At 45.0% G+C, this 16159-nt stretch overlaps 1 protein-coding gene across 2 annotated transcripts in view; it reads right to left on the bottom strand.

Moving 5' to 3' along the window:
• HECW1 (HECT, C2 and WW domain containing E3 ubiquitin protein ligase 1) overlaps positions 1 to 15852 on the bottom strand; it is a gene marked incomplete at both ends in the record, with an annotated part of 618153 nt that extends 602301 nt beyond the window's left edge. The window contains one exon of one of the 2 annotated variants that reach the window (XM_082632477.1): positions 15796 to 15852. In XM_082632477.1, coding sequence (XP_082488603.1) covers positions 15796 to 15825 — 30 coding nt within the window. Of the gene's footprint in view, positions 1 to 14340; positions 14464 to 15795 lie in introns of those variants that run through there. The other variant, XM_082632476.1, reaches the window with a different exon arrangement.
• Between the last annotated feature and the right edge of the window lie 307 nt (positions 15853 to 16159).

Below are 16159 nucleotides of genomic sequence, written 5' to 3'. Positions count from 1 at the left end.
TTCCTGTGGGAGATATCTCATCAGAAACTGTGCTAGGTTGCCATTGGAAGTTTTGTAAAGATGGGGAGTAGCATTGCCAATAAGACCCCCATTGAAACTGTGAGTGGATAACTTCACTGCCAATTATTTCTACCACTGCAGAGATTCTGAGACACACTGACCACCTCATCGATCCAAGTTTAAGCAAGAGTCTCAAGCACAGCCCACCAAAGTCAAGGGTCCACATCTGCTCAGGTATCTGCATTTGCAAAATGAATGGACCACACAAGCAGAAAGAGAACCAGTGTGGGAACAAATACACGTTGTCTCCTGTTGCAGAGTCTCCGAGTCCTTTGGAATTCTGCTGTGTCTACTTTGTTGCCTCTTTCAAATGATCTAAAAAGTTAGGCTTCTTCTGAAGAAGGAAGTCCCTCACACAGTATTGGTAAGGAAGCAACAGTGGTGAGCATCACCACTGTTGGAAAAGGATAACAGGCATTCTTACTTCAGCTCTGACACTATTCATGGAAGAAAACAAGTTCCCTGTCCAGCTGTGTGATCTCAGGAGAGCCTCTCCAGTCCACAGTTTTGCTCATTCATATAACAAGGATATTGGAAATTGAAGATGCCATCCAGCTGTAAACTGCATTCAGTCTTTAAATAGTTATTGTGTTCTGTTACCGAGCACTGTTCTTGGCACTTAGGAGAATCAATGAACAAAGCAGATAGAAATTCCTGTCCTGTAGAGTTCACCTCTTCCTTGTTCTACGTACCATTATGATACGCATTCCATGGATGCACACATGATGTATAATGCTGTTCTAGAAGTAATAAAATACAGACCTTCTCAACTCATTCATTTAACGTTCAGAGAAGTACCTGCAGTGGCTGATACTGGGACAAGTGTCTTCAGGATACTAAGATAAATGTGACACAGTCTTAACCTTGGGGAGTCATCATTTGGTAGGGAGACTAAAAGGCAGGAGAGTTAGTCACGACCATACAATGATACCCATCACAGAGGAAGCTCAGTGTGGGAGAGTCATATCTATTGGGAGACTGAGTGATGGCTTCTGTTACAAGGTGAGGTTTAGGATAGATCTTAAAAATGGGTAGGTTTATAGAGGAGTGGGGAATCTAAGAGTAGAAAAAGCATAAGGAAAAAGGTACGTAATTATAGGAAAGCACAGACATGTTTAGAGAAATGGAAAAAAGATCCATTTTGCTGTCGCTGAAGTCAAATGGTACACTGGGCACAGGGCAGGTCACAACCCACAGACCTATGAGGCCAGCCTGGGGAGCTGGTTCTTTATTGCATAGACTTTGGTGGCTCCCAGGGTTTTGAACACAGGAATGACAGGCTCACATTGAAGATGACAAAGTCAAGTGGCCCAGAGGAGGCAGAGACCAGAGGGCAGAGAGCAGTTTTATCAAGTCCTGGCAACAACAATAACAACATAGGAGGGGATATGGGGATATAAGTATACGTATAGCTGATTCACTTTGTTATACAGCAGAAACTAACACAACAATGTAAAGCAATTATACTCCAATAAAGATGCTAAAAAACAAAACAAAACAAAAACATAGGAGGGGGCTTCCCTGGTGGCGCAGTGGTTGAGAGTCTGCCTGCCGATGCAGGGGACACGGGTTCATGCCCCGGTCCGGGAAGATCCCACATGCCGCGGAGTGGCTGGGCCCGTGAGCCATGGCCGCTGAGCCTGTGCATCCAGAGCCTGTGCTCCGCAACGGGAGAGGCCACAACAGTGAGAGGCCCGCGTACCGCAAAAAAAAAAAAAAAAAAAAAAAAAAATAGGAGGGACCAATTCAACAATAACTGAGTGACAAGTGGCTGCCTGTTGGATATTGAGGAGGAAGCAAAGACAAGCTGGAGCTCTAACTGTCAGAGAACACTGGCCAGGATAAACAACACAGAGACCCAGTACCAACAAAATGCCCACCTTGAGGAGTGGGGGAAATAGTTACGGAAAAGAAAAAGTATTCTCAGAGGATCCAGAAGCCTAAAAATACCATCCAAACTCGAATCCAGCAGATTCTAAGGGGATTTTTATCCTGTAAAGGATGTCCAGTATATTCCAAGCACTGTTCCAGGCACTGGGCAAAGAGACAGGTCCCTGACTGAATGAGTTTACAAGTTAGAAGGGGAGACAGACAATAGACACATAAGAAAGAAAATACATAACAACGGATTGGTTCAAGATGGCCGAGTAGAAGGACATGCGCTCACTCCCTCTTGTGAGAGCAGCAGAATCACAACTATCTGCTGAATAATCATTGACAGGAAGACACTGGAACTCACCAAAAAAGATACCCCACATGCAAAGACAAAGGAGAAGCTGAAATGAGACGGTAGTGAAACAGGAGGGAAGGAGGCAGGGCACAACCTTTGAAAGAATGACATAGCCAGAGGACATGACATAAACTGATTAGAACCAAATGGATCCAAGATGGTGGATGAGTCAACTTTTACCACTACACCTTGAGCCTCAGAATCAGCAAGCTCACATCAGCAAGCTAAATGACACACCCACAGGCGCCATGACAGTTCCAAGACTGACCATAAGGATCAAAAGTGGGCAGCGGCCCAATTTCTGGAAATCCCCACCCCTTCCTAAAATAGCTGGAATATTCCTCCCACTCATTAGCCTATGAAATTACCCACCCCTATAAAAACTGACAACCCCATACCCTGGTGCCTTTCTCTTTCTGAGATGGCCCACACTCTGTCTGTGGAGTGTGTTTCTCTCTAAATAAATCCACTTCTTACCTATCACTTTGTCTCTCACTGAATTCTTTCTTCAATGAGACATCAAGAACCTGAGCTTCATTAAGTCATGAAACCAGGTGTGTGATCTCAGTTGGAAGACTGTGGGTTTTGGCTGGCTTTGAGTCCCAGCCGTGTCAGTTCTAGTCCCAGTCAGGATTTTGGTCAGGTTCAAGTCCCGGCCTGTGGGTTCAAGTCCAAATCTGAGGTGCACAGTTTCAGTAGGAAGGGCACAATCACAATAAAATCAAATTCCATAACTGCTGGGTGGGTGACTCACAAACTGGAGAACAATAATACCACAGAAGTCGACTCACTGGAGTGAAGGTTCTGAGCCCAATGTCAAGCTTCCCAACCTGGGGGTCCAGCAAGGGGAGGTGGAATTCCCAGAGAATCAGACTTTGAAAGCTAACGGGATTTGATTACAGGACTTTGACAGGACTGGGGAAATAGAGACTCCACTCTTGGAGGGCACACACAAGTAGTGTGTGCATCAGGACCCAGGGGGAAGGAGTAGTGAATACATAGGAGACTGAACCAGATTTACCGCCTAGTGTTGGAGGCTCTCCTCACTGTGGGGACAAGGACACTGGCAGCAGAAGTTCTGGGAGGTACTCCTTGGCATGAGCCCTCCTGGAGTCTACCATTAGCCCCACCAAAGAGTCTGTAGCTTCCAGTGCTTGGTCACCTCAGGTCAAACAACCAAGAGGGAGGGAAATCAGCCCCACCCATCAGCCGACAAGTGGATTAAAGTTTACTTAGCTCTGCCCACCAGAGCAACAGCCAGCTCTGCCCACTACCAGTCTCTCCCATCAGGAAACTTCCACAAGCCTCTTAGATAGCATCATTCACCAGAAGGCAGACAGCAGAAGGAAGAAGAACTACAATCCTGCAGGCTATGGAACAGTAACCACATTCACAGAAAGATAGACAAAATGAAAAGTCAGAGGCCTATGTACCAGATGAAGGAACAAGATAAAACCCCAGTAAAACAAGTAAATGAAGTGGAGATAGGCAACATTCCAGGAAAAGAATTCAGAATAATGATAGTGAAGATGATTCAGGACCTCAGAAAACGAATGGAGGCAAAAGATCGAGAAGATGCAAGAAATATTTAACAAAGACCTAGGAGAATTAAAGAACAAAAACTTAGAAGAATTAAAGAACAAACAAACAGAGATGAACAATACAATAACTGAAATGAAAACTACACTAGAAGGAATCAATAGCAGAATAACTGAGGCAGAAGAATGGATAAGTGACCTGGAAGACAGAATGGTGGAATTCACTGTCATGGAACAGAATAAAGAAAACAGAATGAAAAGAAATGAAGACAGCCTAAGAGACCTCTGGGACAAAATTAAACCCACCAAAATTCGCATTACAGGGGTCTCAGAAGGAGAAGAGAGAGAGGAAGTACCAAGAAAATATTTGAAGAGATTATAGTCGAAAACTTCCCTAACATGGGAAAGGAAATAGCCACCCAAGTCCAGGAAGTGCAGAGAGTCCCAGGCAGGATAAACCCAAAGAGAAACATGCTAAGACACATAGTAATCAAGTTGACGAAAGTCAAAGACAAAGAAAAATTATTAAAAGCAACAAGGGAAAAACAACAAACAACATACAAGGGAACTCCCATAAAGTTAACAGCTGATTTCTCAGCTGAAACTCTACAAGCCAGAAGGGAGTGGCATGATATACTTAAAGTGATGAAAGGGAAGAACCCACAACCAAGATTACTCTACCCAGCAAAGATCTCATTCAGATTCAACGGAGAAATCAGAAGCTTTACAGACAAGCAAAAGCTAGGAGAATTCAGCACCACCAAACCAGCTCAACAAATGCTAAAGGAACTTCTCTAAGTGGGGAACACAAGAGAAGAAAAGGACCTATGAAAACAAACCCAAAACAATTAAGAAAATGGTAATGGGAACATACATATTGAGAATTACCTTAAATATGAATGGATTAAATGCTCCAACCAAAATACACAGGCTTGCTGAATGGATACAAAAACAAGACCCATATATATGCTGTCTACAAGAGACCCACTTCAGACCTAGGGACACATACAGACTGAAAGTGAGGGGATCGAAAAAGACATTCCATGCAAATGGAAATCAAAAGAAAGCTGGAGTAGCAATTCTCATATCAGACAAAATAGATTTTAAAATAAAGAATGTTATAGGAAACAAGGAAGGACACTACATAATGATCAAGGCAAGGGATCAATCCAAGAAGATATAACTATTATAAATATATATGCTCCGGGCTTCCCTGGTGGCGCAGTGGTTGAGAGTCTGCCTGTCGAAGCAGGGGATGTGGGTTCGTGCCCCCATCCGGGAGGATCCCACATGCCACGGAGCAGCTGGGCCTGTGAGCCATGGCTGCTGAGCCTGCACGTCTGGAGCCTGTGCTCTGCAACGGGGGAGGCCACGGCAGTGAGAGGCCCACGTACCTCAAAAAAAAAAAAAAAGAAAGAAAGAAAAAAGGGAGAGTACTCAGGTCAATAATATTAGAAATGAAAAAGGAGAAGTTACAACGAACACCGCAGAAATACAAAGCATCATAAGAGACTACTACAAGCAACTCTATGCCAATAAAATTGACAACCTGGAAGAAATGGACAAATTCTTAGAAAGGTATAACCTTCCAAGACTGAACCAGGAAGAAACAGAAAATATGAACAGACCAATCACAAGTAATGAAATTGAAACTGTGATTAAAAATCTCCCAACAAAAAAAAAAAGTCCAAGACCAGATATCTTCACAGCTGAATTCTATCAAACATGTAGAGAAGAGCAAACACCATCTTTCTCAAACAAAAGTCCAGGACCAGATGTCTTCACAGCTGAATTCTATCAAACATTTAGAGAAGAGCTAACACCCATCTTTCTCAAACTCTTCCAAAAATTTGCAGCGGAAGGAACACTCCCAAACTCATTCTATGAGGCCACCATCAACCTGATACCAAAACCAGACAAAGGTACTACAAAAAAGAAAATTACAGACCAATATCTGATGAATATAGATGCAAAAATCCTTAACAAAATACTAACAGACAGAATCCAACAGCACATTAAAAGGATCATACACCATGATCAAGTGGGATTTACCCCAGGATGCAAGGATTCTTCAATATATGCAAATCAAACAATGTGATACATCATATTAACAAATTGAAGAATAAAAACCATATGATCATCTCAATAGATGCAGAAAACTCTTTTGACAAAATTCAGTGCCAATTTATGATAAAAACTCTTCAGAAAGTGGGCATAGAGGGAACCTACCTCAACATAATAAAGGCCATATATGACAAACCCACAGCAAACTTTATTCTCAATGGTGAAAAACTGAAAGCAATCCCTCTAAGATCAGGAAGAAGACAAGGATGTCCACTCTCACCACTATTATTCAACATAGTTTTGGAAGTCCTAGCCACAGCAATCAGAGAAGAAAAAGAAATAAAAGGAATACAAATTTGAGAAGAAGAAGTAAAACTGTCACTGTTTGCAGATGACATGATATTATACATAGAGAATCCTAAAGGTGCTACCAGAAAACTACTAGAGCTAATCAATGAATTTGGTAAAGTAGAAGGATACAAAATGACAAAGGAGACAAGGACGTACAATGGAGAGAAGACAGTCTCTTCAATAAATGGTGCTGGGAAAACTGGACAGCTACATGTAAAAGAATGAAATTAGAACACTCCCTAACACCATACACAAAAATAAATTCTAAATGGATTAAAGACCTAAATGTAAGACTGGACACTACAAAACTCTTAGAGGAAAACATAGGAAGAACACTCTTTGACATAAATCACAGCAAGATCTTTTTTGACCCACCTCCTAGAGGAATGGAAATAAAAACAAAAATAAATAAATGGGACCTAATGAAACTTAAAAGCTTTTGTACAGCAAACAAAACTATAAATAAGATGAAAAGACAACCCTCAGAATGGGAGAAAATATTTGCAAACAAATTAATGGACAAAGGATTAATCTTCAAAATATATAAACAGCTCATGTAGCTCAATATTAAAAAATCAAACAACCAAAAAATGGGCAGAAGACCTAAATAGACATTTCTCCAAAGAAGATATACAGATTGCCAACAAACACATGAAAGGATGCTCAACATCACTAATCATTAGAGAAATGCAAATCAAAACTACAATGAGATATCACCTCACACCTGTTAGAATGGCCATCATCAGAAAATCTACAAACAACAAATGCTGGAGAGGGTGTGGAGAAAAGGGAACCCTCTTGCACTGTTGGTGGGAATGTAAATTGATACAGCCACTATGGAGAACAGTATGGAGGTTCCTTAAAAAACTAAAAATAGAATGACCATATGATCCAGCAATCCCACTACTGGGCATATGCCCAGAGGAAACCATAATTCAAAAAGACACAGGCACCCCAATGTTCATTGCAGTACTATTTACAATAGCCAGGTCATGGAAGCAACCTAAATGCCCATCGACAGGCAAATGGATAAAGAAGATGTGGTACATATATACAATGGAATATTACTCAGCCATAAAATGGAACGAAACTGAGTCATTTGTAGAGATGTTGATGGATCTAGAGACTGTCATACAGAGTGAAGTATGTCCGAATGAGAAAAACAGATATCGTATATTAACGCATATAGGTGGAATCTAGCAAAATCATATAGATGAACCTGTTTGCAAGGGAGAAATAGAGACACAGATGTAGAGAATAAACATATGGACACCAAGGGGGGAAGGCGGGGGTGGGGATGGTGGTGGTGGGATGAATTGGGAGATTGAGATTGACTTATATACACTAATATGTATAAAACAGATAACTAATAAGAACCTGCTGTCTGAAAAAATAAAATAAAATAAAATTCAAAAAATAAAAAGAAAATACATAACAAAGTGGGTGGTCCTAAGAGGTGTGAGGAAAGAGGGGAGGTAGATGGCACAGTGTAAACAGAGGGTCAAGGAAAGCCTTCCTGAAGGTTTGCTATTTCATTAACTGAGGGGGCAAGTTCAGGGAGCTGGGAGAGATCCCCTCGGTCGAGGGAACAGCATGTGAGATGAGGATGTGTCTGGCATGTTCTAGGAAGAACACGAGACTGGGGACTGGGACCCAGTGAGCAGGATGAAGAGAGAGTGAGGCAGGAGCTGTAGGCCCAGGTATATAGAGCCTTGGAGGCCAAGTAAGGGGTCTGGATTTCATTCTGAGCAGGATGGAACCACTGGGGGATTGTGGACAAAGATATAACAGGGATTTGTGACTGTTTGTGTCATGTTTACGTTACATGCCAACATTTAAAATAATGCCTGACGCATGGAAGATATTTAGTCAATATTTATTGAGTGAGTGAATGATCACTTGGGCTGCTGTATAGAGACTAGATTGCAGATGGGCAAGAAACGCAGGAAACTGGTTAGGAGTCAAGTGCAAAAGTCAAGCAATCGTGGTAGCTTAGTTAGGGGTGGTGGTCCTGGATGGAGTGGGTGAGGTGGAAGAAGAATCATCTACTGAAAACTAGATTTGGGTGAGAGAGAGAGAGAGAGAGAGAGAGAGAGAGAGAGAGAGAAGTCAGGGAACTCAGGCATTTGGCCTGAGCAACTGGAAAAACAGAGCTGCCGCTTACAGAGATCACTGGAGGGGAAGCAGGTTTGGGGAGTGAAAATCCGGAGTTGTGTTTTGCACTATGAATTTAAGAATGCGTGGCATTCACGGGGAGGTGCTGGTGGTGGCATATTCAAGTCGGGCATTCCGGGAATGAGTCAGGACTCAGGAAACAACCTGACGGTCATCAGCATGAAGGTAGTATTGAGACAGAAGGCAGGAATATATAGGTACGAAGAGACCTGAGAGCCAAGTCCTGCAGAATTCCATCATGGAGAGATCAAAATTCAGTAGGTCAGTAGGGATAAAACTTCAGGGGCCATCAAGAATGCCTGAGAAAGAAGACCCAAAGAGGCATCAGGAAAACCTGGAAAACCCAGTGTCCTAGAAGCCAGGGGCTCGAGAAAGAGGGAGTGGTCCTCGGTGTGAGATGCGGCTGAGAGATGGAGAACCGTCTTGTCCTCCACAGGGCAGACAGCACTGGTGACTGTCATGGGAAGAGTGGAAGGGATGGATGGGGACAGGAGCCTGGCTGGGGTGCTGCCGAGAAAGGCCGAGGGAGATATGAGACAGTGGCACCAAGAGAGCCTCAAAGGAACGGACGGTGCTCTGGTCTCAGGCTGCACGGTGGGTATTTGTTTTGCTTTGCTTCATAATCTACATGTTTATTTTATTTTTTCAGACAGCAGGTTCTTATTAGTTATCTGTTTTATACATATTAGTGTATATAAGTCAATCTCAATCTCCCAATTCATCCCACCACCACCATCCCCACCCCCGCCTTCCCCCCTTGGTGTCCATATGTTTATTCTCTACATCTGTGTCTCTGTAGATTAAATGTGTTAAATGTGTTATTTGTCTAAATCAAACATTATACATTAATATGTGTCTTAACAGCCTGAGATGGAGAGAGTGGAGAAACCCCGTGTTTCCACAAAAATAACTTGTGCTCAAAATAGAGGGAAACATTTGTTAATTAAGTAGTTTTAAGTTTTTATGGCAAAGGCGATTAAGAATAACAGTAAAGAAAAAGGGAAGTCCTTTTAAGGATAAAAATCTATTGATTGTGTTCTGTAGTTTTTTGGCTGGTCAGTGTATTACAGGAAGGAAGATGATGAATAGCTCGTGGGTCCATTAGCTTTGCTACTGACAGTAAGCAAGCAAGGTCTAATGTGTTTATTTCTAGTCTCCCCATCTTTTTCTCCCCTTAACCTGAATCTCTGAGTTTCAAGAATGTGTAGGACTGAGATTTCTGTTTCTGAAACTGCTGTGACTTAAACCCCGAAAACAAAAGCAGGAAATGTTTGTACAAGTTAAATGGGTGTCGATTTAAGGACAAAGTGATTGAATTACAATCCGCGGCCGTGGATGTGAATTCTGGTCCTTGTTTTTTGTTTTTTTTTTTTTCACACGCATGATATTTCCCTGACATCTGTGCCATACAAATAGATCTAGAAAGTGTGAAAGGGAAAATCTGCTCTACTAAATATATAAAAGGGACCCCGCATGAAGTCTCCATGATAACATTCGTCATCATGGGCACAGATGGCGTCCTTTCCCAGCTCTCCCCACCTGCCCCCCCTCCAATACCGGTTTAAGCTCCAGCCACTGAATTCTCCCCAAGATATTGCAATGCCATAGATGCCTGATAACACCAGCAGAGCCCGTCTGTACAATATCTCCTCATTTTTCAGTCCTCCCGTGTGCTTCAAACTTGGGGCCAGTAAATCAGGTGGGTTCTGAACTAATCCTGTGAACAGCACACATCACTTGTTGCTATGGAATCCAGATGTTTTCTCCAGTGACCTGGGAGCTTAGTGGTCCTTGGGATATCTTGCCAAGAAGCAGCGGTATTATTGTCATCCCACACCAACTATTTATTTTCCCTACAGTGCCCATGTTATAGAACGTGACAGCCACTTACCGATACCCACACATCCAAATATTATGGAGTGAGATATATAAAACATCTATCTAGTGCTTTGTTTCCTGAAGTGCTTAAGGAGGCTTTAAGACAGAAAGACCCGGTGGTCAGAAAGTCTGTGAGGCACACACGACTACTATAAGCCCAATGAGCTGACGAGCATGTCTGCCTCTACCCCCCTTTGTATCTTAACTTGAGAAGCAAAGCTCATGAAGAAAGGAAAGGCTGCGACAAGGAGGAAAGTTATGAGGCTTCGACACCTGCATTTGGTGGGGCAGGGTGGGCAGTGCTACTAGAGGCATATATTTTATGGGTGGGACAGGAGATCAGCAGAGTTAAGGAGGAAAAAAACCAAGAAAGAGCAAAATGGGAAGCAGACAGAAATGGAAAGGGACGTTGCTGGATGAATCTCAGGGAATACTTTGTGTGTGTGTGTGTGTGTGTGTGTGTGTGTGTGTGTGGTACATGGGCCTCTCACTGCTGTGGCCTCTCCCGTTGCAGAGCACAGGCTACGGATGCGCAGGCTCAGCGGCCATGGCTCACAGGCCCAGCCGCTCTGCGGCATGTGGGATCTTCCCGGACCGGGGCATGAACCCGTGTCCCCTGCATCGGCAAGTGGACTCTCAACCACTGCGCCACCGGGGAAGCCCTCAGGGAATACTTGTTTGTTTGTTTGTTTGTTTGTTGTTTTTTGTTTTTACATCTTTATTGGAGTATAATTGCTTTACAATGGTGTGTTAATTTCTGCTTTATAACAAAGTGAATCAGTTATACATATACATATGTTCCCATATCTCTTCCCTCTTGCGTCTCCCTCCCTCCCACCCTCCCTATCCCACCCCTCTAGGTGGTCACAAAGCACTGAGTTGATCTCCCTGTGCTATGCGGCTGCTTCCCACTAGCTACCTACCTTACGTTTGGTAGTGTATGTATGTCCATGCCTCTCTCTCACTTTGTCACAGCTTACCCTTCCCCCTCCCCATATCCTCAAGTCTATTCTCTAGTAGGTCTGTGTCTTTATTCCTGTCTTACCCCTAGGTTCTTCTCAGCCATAAAAAGGGAATACTTTTGAATGCAAGAGTTAGTTACTCAGCTGGGAGACACATTCAATGACCAGAATAAAAATGCTTTTACAGTAGCTCTTGGAACATTTGACCATCAAACCCTAAAACTCTAAACGTTTGATCCAGGATTTAGAGATGGTGTGTTCTTCCACCACTGCCCTCCTCACTGGGATCAGGAACTGCCACAAACCTTTGCCTTTAATACAGCAAGTTTTACAAATAAGAAAGAATTACTATACTTATAAAGAAGAGTGTTAACAGAAGGCTCAAAGGGATTATGAGATAACCAGAAGCCGACATATGTGGCCTTAAGTATTTCTACTCTATGTATCACAAAGTTAAATTCTCGCTGATATTTTTTGCTCTCCAACTGACACAATTGCATAAACCAAGAAAAACAATCACAGAATCATGGTGTTAATCCTTTGGGATTACCTGGTTCAACTCCCTACTTTTAAGGAAGAAGAAAGTAAACCTCAGAGAGGAAAAGTGTCTTGTTAAACACCCCTCTGAATATATCACACCTTTTTCTCTAAAAGTCTATGAACAACAAACATGCCCAGGACTGAATTTTAGAAATGACACGTGGGCACTTAACTTCCTGGTTTCCTAACCATAACCTGTCCTGTTTTCTAAGATGGAAAGGAAGGAGGTGATGGGAGAGAAGCAGGGGTCTCTCTGATGGGAGATCCCGTCAGGGTGGGCTGGCCAGCAACAAGGGTTGTCTATGGGCTAACTGCTGGCTTGTTTCAGAAGCTCAGCTGAAGGTGGTTAAATGTGATTTGAACAAACAATGGGTCCATCAGTGGCTTTCCCTGGATGACTCCATCATCCTGGCAAGCTCTGGGTGGTGGGACCAAGACGTGGAGAGAAGGAGGGCTGAGGGGTGCTCATCCCTTCCGTGTACATGCAGGTAAGAGGACAAAGTGCTTGGGCTGGACACATTTCCTTCTAAGGCTACACCAAGAACAGAGCAGTGGTCAGCTTGGGGTTTCTCCACTCTCTCTGTCTCAGCTCGATTTGTCAAAATGGACAATCCAGGTCTTAAAAAGTTTTTTTTTTAAATGCTTTTAGTTTAAAAAATAAAATAAAAATAAGTAAAAAAGAAAAGATTTAAAAAAATAAAAATAAAACAAAAAATAAAGAGCACCAACCTGCATGATCTGAACTTGCAGTCTACGTGGCTTTTTACTGAGGGTGGGGCTGGAACCTCTCTCTGCCTGGATTTGAGTCCCAGCCCACTGGTTCCCTTCAGCGTCTTACATAACCTCTCTGATTCGTCCATCCGATTCACGAAGGGAAGAATTCCCACCTACTTCCTGCTTAAACAAGTAGAGGATATTTTCCTGACCTGAAACCCACTCAGTCAATATTCCTGAGAACACACCGTGCTCAGGGCAAAGTCTGAGGTGCCAGAGAAATGAGAGATGAATTTAACAACACCCTTGTCCTCAAGAAGCTCACCAGGAGTGACACCAGGGGACTGTGCCTGTTCACAACTCATGTAACTGCAATATGATAGGTGATGCCTTAGCAGTGTGGACGAAAAGGCTGTGGAAAAACAAGACCGGAAGTGACACATTATGCTCGGCAGGTACTGTTATTCCAGGATGTTATTTTGTTCATAACTTAAAAAAGAAAAAAAGAGAGCACACTACTGGGGAAAATTGTGTGGATGAGCATATATCATTAACCAAATACCCCAACTACCCCTAAATTGTAAAAATTGCTATAAGCACATGAAAACACTTTGCTTGCCTGTTTAAAATAATTGTTGCCTTATCATTTTTATAACAGCCAACAGTCCTAGCAAGTTTTATGAGCAACACCAAATTCGATCAGGGAAAGTAAGTTGGATGCTACTGACAATTGCTATGTAGGATTAAACAGCTACCCAGAGTCTTTCATTCAAAGCAGACAAACAAAATCAATGATCGGAAATAAGCTACATTCTCGATTATCCACAAGAGATGGGACAGGAATCGATAATGAAGCCACAATAAGGAGAAAATCTGTTATCCAATTAATTCAACATTCTTCTCTGTCCCCCCAATCCCCATTAAATCTCTTGATATAGCGGAAAGAAAAATGACCTGTTTGAATTGTTGGCTAATTGCATTTATGGGAAAAATGCAGATGCTGGGGTTAAAAAAATGCAGGTGTCAAAATAAACCATAAATTCTATAATCAACCCGTGGTTTGCTCGTATAGTTTTGGGCTATAGTTAGCCTTGCTAAATTGGGTGACTTTTCTTACTTCTCTTACCATTATCATACAATGCTGGAACTGGAAGGAACCACAGAAATCAACTAGTCCAACTTACGTTACAGATAAGAAGGGGACAGCAGAGGCCTGCCCTCCCATGGTCACATCTGGCCTTTTAGCATTTCCTATATTAACAGTCATATCTGATGCAAGTACCGTAGAAGGTAAAACTTAAAACAGTCTTTGAAAACACCCATCCTTATAAGCCAGAAGTGTAAAAGGAACCAAGTGATGCTATGCGCACACATCTCAGCGGCTGCAGTCCCTCAATACTGATGCCTTGATAGGCTGTTCCAGCTTGGGATGTGGTCTCCTTACCCAGCCAGTAATGTCACAGTCTGAACAAACTTAGGTGATTCGCCTTCATGAAATAAGTACCCCAGACAAAAACAACCGGCATTCCACAAAGCTGCCAACTTGCACTAGCCTCGGATCCCAGAATTAGTCAGAACATGGTTTATTAAGCAAAACACTCTGAAGTCTGACATGCCTGTATCTAGGAATTAAAATAGTGCTATGGTGTCTCAATGCCACACTCCAGAGGAGGGAGGAAACAGGAGGGGACAACAGGAAATTCTACCACACTCTATCTCTCTACCAAACAGACACACACATCATACCAGGGTAGACATGTGGACTCTAATCCCTTCTTAGTGGAAAACACACATTTTCAAAATGAATCCCCGATCTAGGATGAATTACCGTAAGAGCCACAGCCGGAGCTAGTCCGCGGATGAAAAACGCAGATCTGGCCACCTGCTTTGAGATGCCTTGGGCCACGACACTGCCGGGGTCTTTAAAGGCTGGCCTTTTCGGGTAGGGCATCTGCCCTCCTAAATCGCGTTTAAATTCCAGGAAAAGAGAGACGTTGCCTCCCTTGGTCTTTGAGCTATGCTGCTCTTCCTGTATCCATTTCTGCTGAACACAGCTTTCCCTCTTCAAAGAGAAAAAAAATAAAAACAAGAGGAGACTTGCACCACTGCAGATCCCAAGAGAAGTAGGCACACAACTACAGCAACGTCAAATAATATCTTCAGCAACTAGGAAAATCCCCACACGCTAGCTGGTGTCAGCCCAATGCAGACTGGGGCGCGCTGTGCCTGGAACCACAAGAAACCGGGCAGCTCTGCAGCCTGTGTCCCTGCCAGATCACCCCACGCGCTGAAATTCGGCAGGAAGAACTTAGGATGCCCAGCCTCTGTTTGCAAGACAGACAGACAGATCACGCACCCTCACACTGCAAATCTGCCAAGGGGCCGGGACATCAAAGACGCAGAGCAATCAGAAGGCCCTGGAGAAACGGGTGATGGAGGGGCCACAAGGTTTGAGCCCTCGGATTTTGCTGCACTGTCACGATCCAGGAATGTAGCGGCAGGAACAAACGCACCTCCAGCCAAAAATGAACCGGACGCGTTTTTCCCAGCGGCTCCCTCCCCGCCTGTGTGCAGGTCGCAATACGGTAGGCGAAATGACCGGCAGCTCCAGCTGAAACTCGGCTGGCAGGCCCGGCTGAGCGGCCGGGGACGGGGCGGCGCTGGAGCAGCCTGGATGCGCCGCGCAACCTCCCCGCCTGCCACCACCCAGGGGAGCAGGGGCCGCACCTGCCACGCGCCCCCTGAGCCAGCACCAGCGAGCACCTGCGGGGCTGCGGGCGCTCGCTCGGCTAACCCAGGGCATTGCCTGGGACACAATTGTCCAACCCAAAAGGGAGCCCGAGGCAAACCCCAAATCCAGGGCTTTGGTTCACAAGGGGTGGGTGTGGGCTGGGAAGGGGGATTACGTAGGTCTCTCCGCCCCCTCCCCTGATACCTCCTCACCACTGGGAGGGCGCCGGCGGGGAGGGAGGGAGGGAGGGAGAGGCGCCGCGAACCCGCTTGGGGGCTTCTTTGTTTCTCTGCGTGCCCGGCAGGAGGGCCCGGTGTGCCCGCCGTACCCAAGCCGGGGTCGCCACCCGGGGATGCCTGCCCAACCCGGGTGGCGGCACGCCCCAAGCTGACAATTGAACCTCGCGGGAGAAGCAAGAGGGTGGGGAGGAGGGTGGATCCAGGGCCCTAGGGAGGGAGGGCGCTGACGGGGCCTCGGGAGCGGCGGGGAAGCCGCCCAGAGGAGGGCGGGGGAAGGGGCGGTAGGTAGAGTCCCCGCCCGGAGCCCGCTTACCTTGGCAGCCCCGGCCTGGGCACAGATCATGCTCCCATCCGCGCTCAGGTTGGAGCCGGGGGGCGCACGTGCCCTGCCTGGCGCGCCGGACGCTGGGGACCTGCCGGGGGCGGGGATGACCCGGGCGCTCACCCGCTCTCGTAAAGCTCCTGGTGCCTGGGGAGAGCGGCGTCCACGGCCACGGCGGAGGGGCGCGTATGACTTGGTGAGTGTGTGCGCGAGGAGAGGGCCGGCTGGGTCAGAGACGCACCGTATTCCTGCTCCAACAACCGCGCCTGATGCGCGATAACGCGGCGCACTTCATCGCTTTATCCTCCCGCCCGCATCCCCTCCCTCCCTGCCTGCTCCTCTGTGGGTACCAGAC

This window comes from Mesoplodon mirus (genome assembly GCF_964341445.2).
Source record: "Mesoplodon mirus genome assembly, chromosome: 9".
Classification (NCBI taxonomy): domain Eukaryota; kingdom Metazoa; phylum Chordata; class Mammalia; order Artiodactyla; family Ziphiidae; genus Mesoplodon; species Mesoplodon mirus.
Note: the sequence above shows the minus strand (reverse complement) of the source record. Positions and strands in the feature narration are given on the sequence as shown.